At 41.1% G+C, this 20,817-nt stretch overlaps 1 protein-coding gene across 2 annotated transcripts; it reads right to left on the bottom strand.

Annotated features, from left to right (window-relative positions):
* Nucleotides 1–315: 315 nt before the first annotated feature.
* ube2a (ubiquitin-conjugating enzyme E2A (RAD6 homolog)) lies at nt 316–20,634 on the bottom strand. 2 transcript variants are annotated; one of them, XM_048544040.2, is made up of 6 exons: nt 20,523–20,634; nt 19,954–20,034; nt 19,508–19,533; nt 15,715–15,804; nt 12,295–12,383; nt 316–1,431 (listed from the first exon to the last, which is right to left on the bottom strand). In XM_048544040.2, the coding sequence occupies exons 2-6, from the start codon at nt 19,977–19,979 to the stop codon at nt 1,303–1,305; spliced, it is 360 nt and encodes a 119-aa protein (XP_048399997.1). In that variant the 5' UTR covers nt 19,980–20,034; nt 20,523–20,634; the 3' UTR covers nt 316–1,302. The 2 variants fall into 2 exon arrangements, with proteins under 2 accessions (XP_048399997.1, XP_048399996.1); XM_048544039.2 differs by lacking the exon at nt 20,523–20,634 and adding an exon at nt 20,237–20,410.
* Between the last annotated feature and the right edge of the window lie 183 nt (nt 20,635–20,817).

The raw sequence follows: 20,817 nt of genomic DNA, 5'->3' as shown, positions 1-20,817 counted from the left end.
ACTTTTAAATGCCTTCACAATGTACTGAAATAACTGCCCGAGAAATAGTTGACAGACTTATGAACTAAGCACCAATGTAACCACTCGTAAGTACAACTATAAACTACCCACTAGATCTGAAATAAAACAGGTTAGACCACAGTACAGCCTGAAACGAATCTGAGACATTTACACTTGAGAGTAATTCTGATAAGTCTATGGCTTCAATACCCCAAAATCCTTCCAGTTATATTTTAAAACTGTGTGATTCAATCATTAAAATGGAAGCTTGCTGAGCACTCAGTAAGCTAATGTCCAGTCACACACGACACAATATCAAGGTTGCAGTTTTATTTACAAGTAGTGAGAAAATGTACAGTTTCTTACATGGGTTACTATAGTGCAAAGTTATACTGTCACTTCAAAAGACTAATGTGCAGAAAAAAAAAGTACTTAGAACATCAGACAATACAAGGTACAGGTCTCTTCCCATATCCCACATCACTGCATTAGGTATCTGAATATACAAGTTTGGTCTAACGTAACTAATGGGATTATTGATGACTGTAATTCTCAACAAAGTGAAAAGCACTCCATTTAATTTGAAGAAATTAAAACAAAAGCATGCAGCAACAGCTCTCTCACACACGCACACCTACACTCACAGAGCTACAGAGAACTAGAAACACAGTCACAAGAGTGACCACCCTGCTAAGCTCCAGTACCCCGGACATTTTATCAAAAAGTTCAAAAATTGCTTCTTTTTTTAAAATATATAGACTAGCACCTTCTAGTAAGAGTTCTTCTGACCAAGAACTAGAGTGCTGGCTTCAGAGAAGAGGCACACATCTGTCGCATTAACAGAAGTGACAGTGACCCACTGGTAATTTTATTTAAGACTTCACTGTTATGGTGGATTTTGGTTGGGGCAGATCAATGTTCTTCCAACCTTGAAAAATCCATTCACTGGGCTATACATAGAAGCTGCACAAAATATGCAAAGCAAATGACACTGTATCTGTTACAGCGCACCTTTATTTTTTTTATGTGCCTGATACTGCCCAGACAAACTATGAAAGACCATCGGGAAAGGCGGATGACCATAGTTGAAAGTCAAATTAAAAATTCCTCGGCAAGTGCCCCATGTACAGTGCATGCACTTCAGCATGTGTTTTGACTCAACGTCCAGGGAAAAAGGCTTCAGACGGGTGGCAGCATTGTAGCAGTTTAGCTTGCAAAATAATGCGATGATGCTAGAACGAGAAGGACTCAAATGCTTCATGATTCTCATGGCCTGACAGTGTTCGTAGGCACTAGACAGGGTCAACAGTCCCGCCAACTCTGTTCCACTATTGCAGATACCCGCTTTTCATATTCCCGTTTGTTCTCTTGGTACAGCTGTGCAGCCTGACTGTTCGCTGGACTATTCGGATTTGGCTCATCCAGTAAAGACTATAAACATAAATGAAAGAAGAAATTATCAACAGCACACAATTGTGTGTAGTTACACATGAAATATTTGCAGTTTCTTTTTAAAGTGGAAGTATTAAGATGGTCTACCTTTAAATGTATTTACATTTCCCCCCCATTAACTTCTCCAACTCCACATAAAAATAAATAAGTCATTCATAATAGATGGAAAAATGGTAGTACAAGAGAATGTGGCACCATAAACAGTCACGTTGGACTTGCAGTGGGTAACAGTGGGCAACAAGTGAATTTCACACAGGCACACTGCTTGGAAATAAACAGGCTACAATACAAAGGGAGATTCAATCATCAGAACGCAAAGCTCACAAACTAAGTGGCCATCTTGCAGCAATAAACAAAAACTAGAGGCTCCAATCTGGGCTTGAATCAACCAAGCCAAACCTGCCAAATATCTACATTCAAATCAATTGTTCAGCTTGAGAGCTTATATCAACATTTCAATCGTTCAGAACAATCACCCAGACATGATTCCCCTGGATTGGGTGTGGAATGCAGTTAGCCACTTGCTTCTGTTCACTAACTAGTTGGAAGTGAACTTCAAGAGCGGAGGAAAAAAAGCGATAACTGACATCAACTGCTGACGCAAAGGAAGAATGTTCACGTGAGCAAACCACCCGAGATGAAACAACACTCTCCAAAACGAAGGTAATCAAGATCAGAACACCCATTCATCCCAGTAAGTTTCAGGGTGACTTAGGGCTCAGGACTTTCATATTTGTAACAGAAAGGAATATACTGGCAATCAGGGGATATATAGTGAGGGGGATTCACACTTCTCTGCAAACAGAAATCAAAAGGTTGAGTCAAGCCAGGACAGGAAGGGGAGAAATGACAGAGACCGTAGCAGGAAAGGATAACGAATACGAATCCAAGTTAGTCAGTCAACAGATAAGGCCGGAGAGTTCAAATATAACAAAAGGGACACAACTGAACAGTCTGTATCTGAATGCTGGTAGCATTCAAAACAAAACAAAGGAACGTGATAGTATTGACAAAAATAAACAAGTATGTCCTGATAGCCTTTACAAAGAAATTGCTGCAGGAGGAAAGATTGGGACCCAAATATTAAAAAAGGTACACAGCATTTAGGAAGAACTGAAAGCTAGGAAAAGGGAGTCATGGCTCTGTTAAATAAGATAATATTAGCATAACAGCATAACTGAAGTTTAGGGAATCTGGATGTACAAAACCGATTTGAGTAGAAATGAGAATTGATGAAGGCAAAAACTTCCTTGTGAAAGTGATGTACACTCCACCTAACAGTAAACACACACTAGGATAAAGAATTTTAAAAAACCAAACATGTCAGAAAGATACAGTTACAAACATGAGGGATTTCAATCTACACAATAGGGAAAAAAATCAGAAAAGCACAGACAAGCTACGTGAGGAATTCATAGACGGTTTGAGTATAGCTTCTTAGAACAGCAAGTTTTAGAACCAGACAAAAAACATGCTATACAAAGCCTGGTACTCTGCAGTGTGATAGAAATTAATGACGAGATAATGAAGGTCCACTTAAGTAGCAGCAAATGTTATTGAATTAAATTACTGAATTCTAAATTCAGTTTGAAGGATAACAGCAGATCAAAGACTTGCATTTCAAATTAAATGAGTACAATTATTAGGTTAAGGGATAGCCAAGACAGACGCAGTGGCAGACATTTAAAAGGTATCTTTCAGAATAAGACAGAATTTTACTTTCTGTTTTGAATTCATCATCCATTGTTAGCTAAAAATGTTAAAATAGTACCAAACCTAATGAAGGCTGGCATGTACGAAGATTGAACAGAATGTAAAAATAGCGAGTGACTAAAATGTTAATAGAGGGGGAGAAAATACAACAGGAAGCTAGTTAGAAATATTAAAAAAAAAGTGATTGATTCATTGTCAAGCTGCAGGCTTAGAAATCTTCAGGTTTTGACGGACTTCATCCTGTTGTCTTTATATAAAAGAAATGGCCAACAAGACAGTTGACATGCTGAGTTTAATGCTTCCAAAATTCCCTAAACTCTGGGAGCATTCCATTAAATTAGTAAATAGCATAAAGTTTACTCAAGAAAAAAGCAGCACAAAACTACAGGCCAAATGACATAGCAGGGCACTTGGAAAAATTCAATACAATCAGATAGAATCGCACAATTCTGTGAAGAGAGAAAATCATGTGTGAGCAAGTTATTTGAGTTGTCTGATAGTAATGTACTGTGAATAAAGGAGAACCGTTGGATGTACTGTACTTATATTTCAATGAAGGCAATTGATAAGGTGTCACAACCAAGGTTTTTGTGGAAAACAAAAGTTCATGGTATGGGTGGCAACATATTGAGTGGCATGGAAGCAAATTAGTTAGCTAACAGGAAACAAACAGTGGGCATAAATGAATTTTTTCAAGTTGGCAAGATATTGTGGTGTGCCAGGGGAATCAGTGATAGAGGCCCAATGTTTTACAACCATGATGATTTGGATGAAGACACTGTTGCTAAACTTGCCAGCGGAACAAAGACAAGAAATAAAGCTGTGAAGAGAACATAAGCTGTAAAGGGATAAGACAGATTATGCAAATAGTAGTGTAATGTGGGAAAATATGAAATTGGCAATTTGGCTAGGAAGAACGAAAAGGTGTATTACCTAAATGGAGAGAGACTACAGAAATCTAAGATAGAACGGGATCTAGCTGAGCGGGATCTAGCTGCCTATTCATGAATCATAAATATTAGTACGCAAGCACAAGGAACTATAAAATCCAATTAGAATATCATGGATTTTTGGAAGGGAAGTTGAATATATTACTGGAGAGATTGTGCTTCATTCACAAGGCATTGGTGAGGTCACATCTGGAGTACTGCGTTCTGTACTGCTCACTTTATTTCTCGATGGATGTAAATTCATTGTAAATAAGTTCAGAGCAAGTTTACTAGACTAATAGCAAGAATGAGCAGATTTTCTTACCAGGAAAGACTAAGCCTGTATCCACTGGTGTTTAGAAGAGTAAGGTGCAACTTGACAAACATTCAGGATGGAGGGGTTCTGACAAGGTGCATATGGAAAGGGAGTCTCCTCTTGTGGGAAAATTTAGAACTGGGGGATCACTTAGAAAGTAAGGGATCACCTATTTCAGAGACAGAAGGTAACTATTTTCCAAGTTTGAGTCTTTGGAATGCTTCCCTCAAATGCAGAAGCAGATTCCTCAAATATTTTTAAGGTAGAGGTAGATAGATAAGTGGGTGAAAGGCTTCAGGGTCAGCAGGCATGTGCTGTAATCTGAGTTTACTGAATGGTAGAATAGGCTCAAGGAGCAGAGTGACCTACTCCCAAATCATAGGTAGCAGATTAATGTTAGGTATTATTGACTGGCTGGAAGCCAGGTAACAAGACAAATCATCTCTTGAGCCTGGGGTCAGCCAAGATTGATAAGACATAAATCTCCTCCACTTGCAAAGGATCCTTCTGAAAGAGAGCTCGAGAAGCCTCATTCCTAGTAGGCTTAACCTGCATCATGAAAAACTGTTCTCAATTCAGTAGCAATTGGCAATCTATTTAGATACTACTCTGCCTGTGCACTCGTTTTGAGAAAAAAGGTTTGAGATATATTGAAGTACTTTCTGCTCTGCCCAACAAGACTGGTTATGTTGTACCATATTTGGGTTAATGTATTTAGCAGAAATACAACGTTGTTCTATTCTAGCATAAACATCCTTCAGCTCAGAAAAACTTTTTTGCCATAGAAATTGCACAGGATATCATTCAACTCAACACACCTACATTAAGTTTTACACTGTGGTTGTCTCTTCTTATCCTGGTTCCCCAGTCTTTGCTCTATCCTTTCAATTATTATCATAAATATTAGTACGCAAGCACAAGGAACTATAAAATCCAATTAGAATATCATGGATTTTTGGAAGGGAAGTTGAATATATTACTGGAGAGATTGTGCTCTCCACAATATTACAATATCTTATCAGCTATTGATAATAGCTGTGATGATCCTGTGATGATCCACTGGTGAAAACAATTTAGTTGAAGTCTTAACTTACCAGCTTTCCTGCAAACAAACCAACCACTGGCTTCAAACTCCACCCTAAATCTTAAACACGCACTGGGAGGTTAAATTAGTGAAGTTGAGGAATGCTACTTGTTAAAAAGGCATCTTTCAGAAGAGATGTTAAACTAAGGTGCTTCTGTCTACATCGCAGATGATGATCCCATTGCAATATTCAAAAGAACACAGGAATTTCCTAACTATTCTAGGCAACTGTCCTCTAATTACTATTATGGGACAAGTTCACTGATGATACCCAAAAGGTAATTAAGTGTAATGTTTTGAGACATTCGAGATAGTGAATCCAAAATCTTTGTTTCTGAACTTAATAGTTTGTTTTGTGGTTAGTGCAGGTTTCCAAAGATCACAGACCAAGGTGTCCCCACATGGTACCAAATGCAAAAATTAAGTTGCACATAGTGGTTCTCCCCATGTTGGGACCTCATTCATTTAGTTCATCAAAATATCAAGATTCAAAGAAATTGAACTCAAGTTTCTCAGTGGCACAAAAACATTGAAAAATGCAAATGTACGCTTTAAAATATATTTTTATGGAATGTGGGCAAGGCCAGCATGTATTACCCATTCCTAACTGCCTTTGAATGGCTTGCTAGGCCATTTCAGGGGTTGTTCAGACATTGCTGTAGGTTTACATGTAGACCAGACCAGGTAAGGATGACAATTTCTATCCTTAAAAGGGCATTAGTGGGGGGAAAAAAATGTTTTCTTAAACAACCAATAGTCTCAATGTCACCATTACTGAGGCCGGTTTTATATTCCAGATTTATTATTTAAAATTTAAATTACAACAGCTCTAATGGGATTATAAACCCACGTCCCCCCAGAACCATGGATTACTATTCTAGCAATACTATCACCATTCCATTCTTTCCTAACTGTTTGGGATGGGTCAGCAAAATAGACTGTTCAAATGTTTTATGATCACGCTTTCAATCAAATTGTGATACCAACATTAACGTCCCAAATAATTACTTCCCTTACAAGTTGCACCTAGACAAAAAACCAGCATCACAATATACAAGAAAATTTTTTTAAAAATGATTTTAGTTCAGAAGTGCAATTTGGAAATGGTGAGTGCTTTAATCTTCCAGCTTCCCTTCTATGGGTCTGCCAGCTGAAAATGATCTGAAATCTCAAACACAGCTACAGTAACATCTTTCCTCAGATTCAACATGATAACAGCGAGTACATGAACACAGGGAAGCAGCAGACACATGGCACTGAATGAGTATTTTACTTGAAAAATCTAGCACCAACAGAAGCACAAGGTCTGTATTCACTGTAGTTTAGAATGAGGTTGGGGTGGGGGGGTGGGGATTGGATCTTGATGTAGAATTGTGATGGGGCTGGACAGTCTGGTTGCAGAAGGGATGTTCCCCTTGGCTGGGGGAGTTAAGAGCAAGGTATCTCAGGATACTGAGTAGGGTATTTGAGATAGAGACAGGGAGAAATTTCTTCATTTGGAGAGTAGTGAATTTGTAGAATTCTGTACAACACAAGATTGTGAAAGTGTTGAGTGAAATCAGCCATGATATTGAACAACAGAGCAAGCTAGATGGGCCAAATGGTCTATTCTGCCCCAATTATCAAAGATTCTGTGAGAAGTCATCTCCTGCATGCTCTCGATTCTATAAAATGCTTTAACTGTTGAGAGCATATTATTGCTGTATGCTTCCATTCTTTGTTCTGGATTAAAAAGCGACAGGACACATTTCCTGATTGTCTGGTTCAGAAGGACAGTGTACCATATAACTCAAACGTCAAGGGGCCAGATTTAACTCTGTGCAAATTTGAATTAGCTGCATAGATGCTGTCAAAAGCAGCACAGGTCATGTCAACATTTAAGAACAGAGTGATGGGGGTCAAAGGCAAGCGTGATAAAGGGATAATGGAAGCAGGATGATGCACAGGACCATACCTGCTGGCTGTAGGAAAGATACATAGACTGATTGAGCTGGGCAAGCTGATAAGATATTGTAATTTATATGATGTTCCAACTTCCCTCACTTCTTTGGTATATAAATAGTGAGGAGTCAGCCAACTAAGACCCTTCCAGCCTACATCCAATAGGTTCAGTGAACATTGTGTTTGAAATCACATAGCCATACTAGCTTAGCTTCAGTCATTTCAGAGAAATTCAGAGAAGGCTATTTGAGCCAGTGTCTGATTGCTGTGGAGCAATTTAGTCAGACTCTTCCCCAACTATTCAGTCCCTGCAGCTCTCCAAATTTATTTCCTTTGTGCACCCATCCAATTTCCTTTCGAGATTTTTGATTCTCTTTGCTTCCAACACCCCTGGGTAGTGAACTCATGCTCTTACTGCTCACTGCATAGAAATCTTCCTGTGCATCTCAAGCCAAAAATCTACAACTATGAATCCCTACTCCTTGTACAGTCAATAGCAAGTTATTTTCCTTGTCTTCCTCATTTAAGCTTGTTATAATCTTTTCCCACCTCTATCAAATCTCCCTTCAATCTCTTTTGCTCTGAAAAGAGCAACCTTTGCCAAAATAACCTTATATACCAACCAACACCACCCTTCCAGAGCTTTGTAAAACGGTCAACAGGATCCTGCTTTGGTGCTCAATGACTATTCATGGAGTCCAAGCATACACGTGCTTTGCTCACCATCCTCTCAATATGCCCTGCCACTTTGAGATTTAAATATATGCACGTCAGGTCCCTTGCTCACATACACCCTTCATTAAGTCTGTATTACCCCCTCCCTACCCTTCTGCCAAAATACCTCACCTCTCACTTCTCCAATACTAGATTCCTTCTACCACTTATCTTCCATTCTACTGGAAGATGTCCCACTGCAACCAATTTGTATCATCTTCACTGTTTAGAGTCAGAATCATACAGCATGAAAACTGACCCTTTGGTTCATGCTGACCAAACTTCCCAAACGAAACTATTCCCAATTGCATACGTTTGGCCCATATCCCTCTAAACCTTTCCTTTTCACGTACCTATGTGAATGTCTTTTAAATGTTGTAACTGTACCTGCATCCATCACTTCCTCTGGCAGTTCATTCCACAGAAGAGCCACCCTGTGTTTGGAAAACTTTGCCCCTTTGGTCCCTTTTAAATCCTTCTCCCCTGACCTCAGAATTACACATCCTCATTTTGAACTCTTCCTCCTTAGGGAAAAGGCCTTTGCCATTCACCCTATTCTATGCCCCTCATGATTTTATAAACCTCATTAAGGTCACCCCTCAACCTCCTAGGTTCTAGAGGGGACAAAAAAGCCTATCCAACCTCTCATTGTAATTTATACCCTTCAGTCCCAGCAACATCATGGTAGACCTTTTCTGAACCCTCTCCAATTTAATAATATCCATCCTGTTACAGGGTGACCAGAACTGCACACAGGACCTCAAAGGTGGCCTGACCAGCATTCTGTACAATCTCAACATGACATCCCAAATGCTATACTCAATGCTTTGAGCAATGAAGGCAAGTGTGATAAACCCTTTCTTAACCATCCTGCCTGTGATACAATTGTCAAAGAACTATGTACCTAAAGCCCTAGGCCTCTTAAATACTACCAAGACTGAACCATTAATTGTGTAGGTTTTGCCCTTGTTTGTTTTATCAATATGCAATATCACATTTATCAAATTGAACCCTATCTGCCAGGAAATCTGGCAAATTTTGAAATTTTACTCCATATTCAAAGATTAAATCTTCAAAAAAATAGCAAATAGTGACAGTGACCCTTGGGAATTCCAGGATGAGTTGACAAAGGCCATTTGAAAAGAGTAAAACTCATGGAAATGATTGGTTTACCAGCAATGCTGTAGTCAGCTGTTTATTAGGCCAGGCTTGCTGGAAGTGTATGAAGGTATACATTTGGCCAATACATTACAGAACCCACAAGGAAAGGCATCATCTCCCTCATCTGCAAGTGGAAGGAGGGGGAGGATATTCAAGATTGGCAGTCCAATTCACTGCTCAACACAGATTACAAAATATCATCCAAGATCATCAATTGGATCATGCCCACTGGGGGGGCTGGTGGTCCACTGACCAGGCATGCATTATACCAGTCAGGAAGATTCAACTACTCCCTGAGTACTGTGAGACCATGTCTGGTACAAAAAAAAGTGTGAATATATGCCTCATCATCTTGCACCAGAAGGCCTTTGGCAGAATACTGTTCACTGACATGACAGATGTGCTTTCCAAAATTTGCTTTAGGGATGGAATCCACAATTGGATCCAACTGCTGCACATCAGCATCAGTGTTTAAAATCAACAAGTACAAATCTGAAAGCTGTCTGATGAAAACCAGAGTCAGGCATGGCTGCCCCCTCCCAGTTGGGTGCTGCGTGACATCTTTTGCTTAGTCAATCGGGAAACATGCAAACATACCTGGGCATCAATCCCACACAGGGAAGACACACTGTCCAAAGCCTCCCAACAAACAGCGGTGCAATCTCCTGCTCAGATCAACTACACGTTTGCTGATCTTTTAACATCTGCAATCAGCAAACTGGTTTCAGGAGACAAAACAAGTTGTGGCAAGTGCAATGCTTCAGTCTTTGCTCATGGAGTCGATTTATTCCTTGTCCCCTTTAGATTCATGTCAAACAACCAGAAGGCTTTCAGGAGCTGATGCAGGGTGGGGAGATAGGAGTGCACCAAAAACAAACTCGTTTGTAGCCATAGCAACCAGAAACTGAGCACGAGGCAGCAACACACTCTCCCCACCACAGGCAATAAACTGGTCATCAGGCAAGGCACCCCCTCTGTGTTACCCTCAATAATGTGAGTCTCACATCAAGCTCACCTAAGCCACCTTCTACACTACCTAGAGATCACAAATCTCAAGGCAAAAGGGGAGAAACAATGCGCTTGCAAAACACACCAATCATTGCCCTCAGTGCCCTCACCTTCATATGCAGTTACCTCAAGCTGTGCAGAGACCCCTTGCTACACAATCAGGATCACTGCACGTGGAGGTCTACCCTTAGCATTGCATAAATGGAAAGTAAGTGACTGACCTTATGACTCCCCTGTTCATCCCATCATTTGTTCAACAAATGTAGTAACTAGAATTTGTCTGCACAGGAAGGAGAGCTTTATACCTAGTAAGGAAAAGTGTCAACGAGAGACATAGACCTAGTCACATTTCAGTGGAATGTTGCAGTTTAACTGAGCTGTGCCACACAACCCAGCCTTTTCTTCATCCAGCTCCCTCAGAATACTGTATTACAATCTAATGTTTCAATAAGATTACCTCTTGTTCTTCTAAACTCTAAATGTCTCCATCTGTCCAACGTTCCTCAATACGATAACTCTTTCATCCTAGGAATCAGCCACGTGAACTTTCTTAGCTGCTTCTAATGCAATTATAATAATTTCTTAAGCAATGAGATCTGAGCTACGTGCAATACTCCAATGGAGGTCTCACCATCTCCCTGTACAAATACAGCAAACATTTAGTTTCATGCTCCAATCCCCTCACAATACTGGCCTTCTCTTGCAATTCCTGGATACCAGCTTTTGGCAATTTGCACTAGGATAACCAGATCCCTCTGTACTTAAGAGTTTTGTAATCTCTTCATTTGAAGAAATGTTTCTTTTATTCTTGTCAAAGTGGATAAGTTCACATCTTTCCATATTAGTCCATCTGCCAATATTTTGATTCTTTTGCAGACTCCTTATATCCTCTTTACAACAGTGGGGGGGGGGGGGGGGGGGAGAAGAGAGAAGAGGACTACAATTTCTGTTAGGCTTTTTATAAATATTGGCTTGTGGGATGTGGTATCACTGGTTGGCCAGCATTTATTGCCCATTCTAGCTGCCCTTGAGAAGGTAATGGTGGTGAGCCGCCTTCTTGAACCACTTCAAACCATGTGCTGTAAGCTGACCTATAAAGCCTTTAGGGAGGGACTTCCCCAGGATTTTGACCCAGCGACACTAAAGGAACAGTGATTTATTTCCAGGCCAGGATAGGGAGCAGCATGGAGGGAACTTTCATGAATAGTCACTTGTATTAAATATTTGTAGATAAATACACAGTTAAGAATTTCTATGTCCAGTTTGTTTTAATTTTCCCATTAATTTCTCACTTAAAGAAAAGCTGTTCAATCTTCTGGCCGACCGCTAAATTTTTGAAGAATTGGACACTTTCAACTTGGTACTGTCCTTAATTCCCTTCATTAGCCACAAGCTAATCCATACCCTACAGCCTCCTTCTTACTGGTACGCATCCATATTGAGTTTGATGAAATATCTCCTTTAACATTTACTGCTGCATACCCATTGACCCTTAACCTCATCTCCCAGTCAGCTCCAGCACAATGTTATATTGAATTAAACACATGCCCAGTTTTGCACTTTAGAGACCGTCAGCTTTGAAATGTGATCCTTTACAAACTTTTTGAGCAAAGCACATTTTTCAAACATACAAACAGCCACTTGATCAGGATACCAGAGGGTTGCTTATTCCTATAGGGCCACATCTCACCAAGTCAGCAGATCCAACAGTGCAGAAAGAAATAGTTTTTAATGACAGAAACTGAGTGTTACAACACGCATTTGTTTCTGCAATTTCACCATACAGTAAGTTCCAGTCTGAACTGGGACAGTTTGTGCTGGCACAGAGGCAGATACATCCAAACAAAACAGAAAACAAGTGTTGCTGGTGAGCAACAGATTGCTGAAAGAAACAAAAACTGGCAGACTTCCTCTGCAGTGTCAGTCAACTAGGAAGGGTAAAGGGTCAAATTTAACAGTGTACATAGTATACTTACCTGTATAGATGTTAAGATTGAAGATACGTCATATGTTGGACTCCAACGATTCTGCAGTATATCCAGACATATACTGCCATCTGCATAGACTACGGGGGGTGGGGGTGGGGGTGGGGGGTTGGTGTGGTGGTGAAGAAGAGAGAAGGACGGGAGAGCAAGCGAGGGCGAGAGAGAGCGAAGCAGACGAAGAGAAGAGAACAAAAACGATATAAAACATTCCATAATGGATTCAATCTTAAGCCTTCTTTAAAAAAAAATTACCAGAAGTTCTAAAGTTCAAATGCCTTCACTTAATAATTTAACAACACTGAACTCAGCAGCATTCCCAGCCACAGGAGATACAGTTGAATCTCTAATCTGGATGACAACATTCCTTCTACTACACATTAAATTGCAAAACTGCATTTTGGCAACAGAACTGAAGACAGCAAAACAGTCTGTACAGAGTAGTTTGTCCATGGAGACTATAATTTCATGGGCTAAAGAGTTCAGGTCACTGTTGAAAACACTTTGGCTCTTGAATCTGACCTCAGCAGCATTCCAACAGTCTGACACAAGTGAAAGAATTACAAATTTCAGATCTCAATAAAAAAAAGTGAAGTGAGATTGGGGGTCTTTCTAACATAGGAAAGCAAAAAGCTGCTTACATCAGTATGGTCAAAAGTCACCTCCCTCAAATGCAAAAATGATCACTTCCACAGTCCCTTCTAAAAAGGGGTATTTTATAAAATATGACCTCAACAACATGTTTTATGGTAACATTCTTAATTTGCTTGATTGTCACTGACAGAACATTCGGTACTGATTGTATTAATACAATGAGTTGACTTGAGGCTGAATTACAGGTGCCGAGGTCATTGTTACATATGATAATGGGAACTGCAGATGCTGGAGAATCCAAGACAATAAAATGTGAGGCTGGATGAACACAGCAGGCCCAGCAGCATCTCAGGAGCACAAAAGCTGCACTGCACCTCCCAGTCGCAAACCATTTCCACTCCCCCTCCCATTCTTTAGATGGCATGTCCATCATGGGCCTCCTGCAGTGCCACAATGATGCCACCCGAAGGTTGCAGGAACAGCAACTCATATTCCGCTTGGGAACCCTGCAGCCCAATGGTATCAATGTGGACTTCACCAGCTTCAAAATCTCCCCTTCCCCCACCGCATCCCAAAACCAGCCCAGCTCTTCCCCTCCACCCACTGCATCCCAAAACCAGTCCAACCTGTCTCTGTCTCCCTAACCTGTTCTTCCTCTCACCCATCCCTTCCTCCCACCGCAAGCCGCACCTCCATCTCCTACCTACTAATCTCATCCCACCTCCTTGACCTGTCCATCTTCCCTGGACTGACCTATCCCCTCCCTACCTCCCCACCTATACTCTCCTCTCCACCTGTCTTTTCTCTCCATCTTCGGTCCGCCTCCCCCTCTCTCCCTACTTATTCCAGAACCCTCACCCCATCCCCCTCTCTGATGAAGGGTCTAGGCCCGAAACGTCAGCTTTTGTGCTCCCAAGATGCTGCTAGGCCTGCTGTGTTCATCCAGCCTCACATTTTATTGTCATTGTTACATATGGTTCATTTTGGAGTTTAGAACTGCTTTCAGACCAATTCCAAGAGACTGGTTTCTTTTCAATTCGTCATTATCTCCCAGCTAATGGCAAACTGCAGAGGTGTGAAAACCTGAAGAGACAAGCTGAACAAAATCTGTTTCCAAGACCATGTTCGTTGCTGAAGTGCTCATTTTCTTTGCTACTGGGAGACAGGATCTCAAGCCAATAACCATCTAACTCAGAATGTAGACTGGATTTGAATCACAGAAAGAATGCACCATTCTTCCCATCGAGCCTGCTCTGCCATTCAATATGATAATAGATTAATCTCCAACTTAACAACATACTCCTGTTCACTCCCATATCCTTCAAAGCCTTATATACAACAACTTGGCCACCACAATCTCGTAATACAGAATCCCAAACACTTCTCAACCCTTTGAGCGAAGAAATGTCTCAACTCCATCCTAAATGGCCTACCACAATTCCTGGGAGAGCGCGATCCCTTATTCTAGATTCTGCCCCACCCCTGCACATCACAACAGGGGAAACATCATACTTGCATTCAGTTTGTTCAGCCCTGTTGGCATTTTATATGTTTCGATGAAATTCCCCTTCATTCCTCTAAAAACAGGAGATGGCGGCCCAGTTGCTGCTGCTGCTCCTCCTCCTCCTCCTCCTCCTCTCGGGAAACACTTGTGAACCTTCAGTGCGTTTCTGGAGGTGACTATATCTATGCTTAAGTGAACAGATTGAAACTGATCACAATATTCCAGGTGTGGTCTCCCCAAGGCCCTATGCAGCAATAATTCTTCACTCCTAAACCTAAATTCTAAGGACATAAAGTCTCTTTCTGTTCTTGGCCAGTCCACAGCTTATGTCAGACAATATCTAACATGAGAAATGTCTCACAGGTAAAATAGAGAGGGGCACACTCTTTCCAACCTACCTGACAGAAGTTCTGTTCTATATTTAACCTAGAAACTGACCACAGACACAGCTTCCTAAAAAAGAGGTACTCCCTAGCTTCAGCATTCTTTCTTCCAAAATTCAAAATTCACATTTAAAACATGGCTATGTAAACACGGAATTCATTTTGTCCAAAAGTAATACGTGATTACATGGCAGTAGGGCCATGATCCAAGCCCCATTCTGTTCAGCTAGTCATATTAGATTCTTTAAACAAGCATTTTATGGAGAAATCATGACTGGCAGGGGAAAACAGTGGCACTTCAAAAGGTAAGAAAAAAGATGCTGTTGAAAAAGTGAGCTGTCTCTCAGGGAACCCTAGCAAAATGGAGATGGCGGGGGGGGGGGGGGGGGGGGGGGGGACACTGTGCGACATGTCACGTGGGACGATTGTTGGGCTGGGGACCAGTGTGTGCAGTCAGCGGTTTGTAAGCCCAAATCAGACCACATGTGGAAGATCCCTGTGCAGATCTACTGCAGGCCCTTTACAGAAAGGCTGTAATGTTTATCTTTAACTTCATTTAATATTTTTTCTAACTTATACAATGAATAACTGAGGTAATATAACTTTTTCTTTTATTTCTCCATTTTGTACCTAAGAAAGCACCATGTACAGCAACATTGACAACTTTTCATGGTACTTCTGTATACTTGAGTATATGTGACAATAAAGCTAATTCTAATTCTACCCACATTCATGGTGCAAGAGGTCAGTTACAGAAAAATGAGCAAAACTGCCCCCAGTGGTCATGAAGTTGATGGTAGATGATACCAGGTATAAGCCTGTATCTATCTACCATGAGCCTCATTTATCAATTATTATTATTTCCAAGACAAACATAAATTAAAGTCAGATAATTTATTAACTCCAACAGACACCAACATTTCATTTACATACCATTTGGGTGAAACATTTTTGAAACAAATCTAACTGTGGGTGGCTTATTTGGGTATTCTTCTGTGAATTCTATCGTGAGCTTAAAAGTACCTGGAAGGAGTAGAGAGACAGGATTCAATCAATCACTGGTGTTAAACTGAGTGAGAATTGATAGCTGTACGTAACTACTAAAAATTCTGTAGTTTGCCAAGTTCATCCTGCATGGTGTAACAAGGTCCTGGAACTCAACACATACCAAAGGTATTCCGACATAGGAAAGGAAAAAGATTCACCAAGGGTACCTACACATTCCAGTAAAGGACAGGCCCACTGGTTCTTCCTTCTAGGCAATGGGGTACACTCATGTAAGAGACAGGAAAATAAACCCTTCACTTGGGTTTAGAAATCACAACTTAATAGGTCAGTGCCAATTATAAAAGTCAAAAATATCCTACCTAGAGCCAGCCTGCAAACAAATGGAACAAAATTTAAGCAATGCTAAAATACTCACCCCAGAAACCAGCAACACAATGACACTATCTCAGCCCCAAGTTGACCTCACTGATCTTGATACCTCTGAGCAACAGTCTATCAGCTAGAAACTTTAATGCTGTTTCTCTCTCTCTCTCTCTCTCTCTCTCTCCACAAATGCTGCCAGAACTGTTGAGTTTCTTCAGCACTCCTTATTCCAGATTTGACGTTTTGCTTTCATATGATCATGACGCCAACCTGAGTTGGAACTGTTTTGGTATTCCTTCACTGTCAGAGTCAAACCCTGGAACTCCTTAACAGCACTGCAAGTCTCCCTGCACCAGATGGAATACAGCAGTTCAAAGTAGCATCTCTCTACCACCTTCTCAAGGACAATGAGCGACTGGCATCAAAAGCCAGGCTGGCCAGCTAAGCCCATGTCATTGAAGATGTTAGTGAAAAATAAAAATCAGGGCTGCAATCAAATGACTTCAGACTTCGTGGTTGAGGTGTGCGTGTGTGTGCTCGTGCGTGTGTCAGGGGGCAGGGGGGTGAGAGGTAGGGAAGAATAGGAATAAGTGTTTGGGCACAGGTGCACAGGCAAAGCCAAAAATGTAAATCTGCCCCTTTCTATCCTGACACCACCCTTTCAGCACAGTGGCTAAACAGGTATCTCTTTACTCTGGGCATAGTTTGAAATCTGACTCAATAATAACACCTATGCAAATAGGCTCACATTCACAGGAGACAAACAAGATGGAACGATTCTGCCAGCAACTGCTGTGGTAAGAATCAAACAAACAAAAAAAAACCTACCTTCCACCTAGTAATACACAGAAACAAAGGAAGCCAGTCCTTCATACCTGTGTCAGATCTTAACAAGAAACAGTCACAATTGGCATCATAGTGAGATGTGCACATCATTAACAGTTGCACCATAACACATAGGAGCAGAAGTAGGCTGGTTTGATAATCCTGAAACTCCATTTTCCTGCCTTTTCCCTATAACTATTGATTGTCTTAATGATTAAAAATCTCTTCCCACAGATTAGTAAAGCATTTAAAAAAAAAGAAACCGAGCTCGAATTTATTTTGAGAAGAACTGAAATGCAGGAAATCTAGGCTAAACTTGAAAAATCTCTGCTAGACCACACTTAGAGGAACTGGGCATTATTCTGGTCTCTATCACAAACAGCATTCTGAGGTAAGGTTGGGAAAAAAGCTTGGCAGAACTGAGAAACAAAAACTGTCAAGAAAAAAAAGAGATATGCTCTGAGAGGCAAGCTTTAAAAGGTGATGAAAGGATTCAGTGGAGTAGATATGGAGTAAACCTGTTCATTTATTGCAAGAACAAAAATTAATAGATGCCAGAGCTAAAACAAAGTCATTAATAAATTAAAGTATGTACCAGAGTGGTAATAGTATGAAACTCAATAACACAATAAGTTGTGGAAACAAAAAAAATTGCATTGAAGAGGAAGGCAAATGAGGATAATGGGAAACAGAAAGAGTACAGGGGTATGCTAATGAAGTCAGATTAAAAAAACAGAAGTGTTGGTTAATGTAGAGTATAAATGTCAACATGAGCTAGCTGACCTGACCAGCCTGTTTACATGTTGTGGCATCTCTAATTAATACCCTACCCCTTCTTCCCTACAAGTTGCCATCTTTCACATGCTTATCCATTTTAATAATACAGCTCAGGAGCCAACTGCAATAACTTCTCTTTCAGCCCCCCTCTCTATTGGGCCGTGTCTCTAACACTCTGTCGGGCTCATTTAATGCTTGCTTGGCTGCAGCGCAGTGAAATAATGAATTCTGTTAACCTTCTGGCTCGTTCACCAGAGAGGATGGATGCAACTGTCAAAAATGATACACGTCTACCTCCAATTCCAGACAGCATATGCAAAAGATCCAAGAGAAGGGGGAGGGGGGATAAGAATCATTTGATTCCCTATCATCTTTCCTTGCAACCATTCAGAATGGCATAACAAAGACTCAGAGCTCATCACTGCTGGTACGATCCCAGGGTCCATCTGTGGCACAACATATACAGCATGAATTTTTATGAAAGACCACTTACAAAACAGATAGCAGTATTCTAGTTGACTATATAGTTTCAAACTTTAGAAGTAGTCATTTTGATTTACGAGAATGACTAACTCCAATATATGGACGTCTGAAACCCAGTCTGAAAATTTACAACAACAAAAACAGGAGTTGCTGGAAAAGCTCAGCAAGTCTGACAGCATCTGTGAAGAAAAAAAGAATCAGTTAAAGTTTCAGGTCCAGTGACCCTTCCTCAGGACTGAGGATTTACAGAAAATTTACACCCTTTATTCTATTCACAAATGGAGACCCAAAAGGTCATTGCAAATAGAATAGCTTTGTTTCAGTCCCAGTTTCCAGCTCTTCAGTTCCAACATGACGCCCAATTAGAGTTTAAACAAAACTTAACACAAATTCTGAGCTGAATTTAAATTGGCGAATATTCAGCTGCTGTTTGTACACAGCAACCCACAAGTGGAATCGCAAAATGCAATGTCCTGCATCATCGCACATCTCTCAATATCAAGTTACCTTTACAGAATCCTACAAACACAGGATTAAACTTCAGTGACACCAAAGTCCTGATCATCATTTTAATCCGTTTTGGTCAACATTAGCTGCACATCTGAATTACAATTAAAAGAGCAACTTGTTTTTTTGCTTCAAAGTCACACTCCTGTATGGTATTCTGCACCACATCGGTGTTCTTATCAAAATTTAAATGTAAGTGAGGTGCCAACCACCTCCCAACTTCTAAAACATGATAATAGGAACATAGGTTGATGCATCAACCTATCACAACTGAAAAATCATAGCTACACCACAATAGATCTATACTCAGCAACACACACAATCAGTTTTTTAAAAAAAACACGAACTTTGCAAGAAAATTACTTCCTCTCTGATAGCCACCCCAACCAGGAAGCTGGTATTCTAAAACTCTTAAGTCAGTGTTAAGAACTGGTTTTGTTTGAAAACGTAGGAGTGATCTGGATTTGAGTTGAGAAAAGTAACAAGACGCATCATTTCCACAAACAGGAAGCATGGCTGCTTGGTAATAAAAACATATTTATGGTCACTGTTCGAACTTCCTTCACTCCTCACCCCTCCAATGTTCTTTTGAATTGTATTTGTTCACTATCAAAATACTAGTACAATTAACTTCCGGGGCTTTAAAAATAGTTCGGTTGCCCCCAAACACATGGGCAGATAATGAAGCTATTTCACTGGTCTTACAGGACAAGGCTGTATTCATCAAACAAGTTTCACTCGTTCCTTCAAGACGTTTACTTACCATCTTCAAAAGGGGTTCCCTCCGGCCTGCATGGGATGGGGGAAGAAAATAATAAACTATAAATTATAAATGTATAGCGATCCTTCACATCAATACTTAAACGGTCCATCTAAAGCACGAGGGATGCACTAATTAAACAGGTACAGTCGTTTTCCCTACTGGATCTCGTACTGTCCTGTTTTGAAATGGACAAATAAATGTGTACGTAAATAAAGCCTTTTACAACAAGCCTCTCATCCACCGTCTCAGCAGCTTCGTAACCCACAAGACGAAGTTAGGAAGTATTTGTTGAGCCAGGCGTTGACCGATATGGACAGCACTACTATCAAGCAAGAGATGTGGGGGGGGGGGGGGGGGGGGAAGAGAGAGAAAGAGGAGCGAGAAAGAGCGACTATACCCCACATCTCAACCCCCGGGACGGGGTAAAGAGATCAGTCTTCACTCACCCAAATATCACTGCATTCCACACCATAATGTTGTTTTCAGAGGGGGCTCCACTCACACCGGCTGGAGGATCCTCTTGCAACCTGAAATCGGGGGTGAGGAGTGGAAGAGAAGGGGGTTTAAACATGAACTAAAGTGAACACATCACCCGCGATCCGAGCCAGCGGGCCCGCTGCGTTTCCATATTTAAAAGTCAAAGCAGCGCCATGTTAAGCGAGAAAAAAGGGAGGGTAGGGGAAGAGAGAGAGAGAGAGAAAGAAATTCCTACCCCAGCCTCCCTCCTACCGTTTAAAGTCCCTCATTAGGCGCCTCCGTGCTGGGGTGGACATCTCTGCCGCGGTTTGTGGGTTAATAAAGGGACATAAAGAGCGGAAGGAACGCAGCTGCTTTTCGCAACACTCGCCGCCGACACGTATCAAACAATATTGTTACTGAACGTTCGATCCGGCTGTCTGAACGTTCGATGGACAATCCCATTATCAGCGTGGGGGAGGAAATAGGAGGTGGTGGAGGATACCCGACTTTTATTTCATCCCCATCCAAAATCAACCCTGACAAAAATTATATTCACCTTCAAATCAAATCCTCTCCACTTTCATCCCATTGCTTAGGAAGAAGGGTGGCCGTCGCCTTATTGCGAGGTTGCTTCCATCAATGACACGGTCACCCCCTCACTTCTCTCCACACGCGCAAACAGATCGGAATGGTATCTTCCGCGGGGCTAATTATTGAAGGTCACGTGAGTGAAATGGGACTTGACAAATAAGTTCGTCATCGGAGGTGGCACCGGTCCTTGTTTCAGGGTGATGAGAGCGCACCCTACAACAGACCGATACTGCAGAAACCGGCTTTCCAGCCCGACTGCG

The sequence above is a fragment of the Stegostoma tigrinum genome, chromosome 15, assembly GCF_030684315.1.
Source record: "Stegostoma tigrinum isolate sSteTig4 chromosome 15, sSteTig4.hap1, whole genome shotgun sequence".
Lineage (NCBI taxonomy): Eukaryota > Metazoa > Chordata > Chondrichthyes > Orectolobiformes > Stegostomatidae > Stegostoma > Stegostoma tigrinum.
Note: the sequence above shows the minus strand (reverse complement) of the source record. Positions and strands in the feature narration are given on the sequence as shown.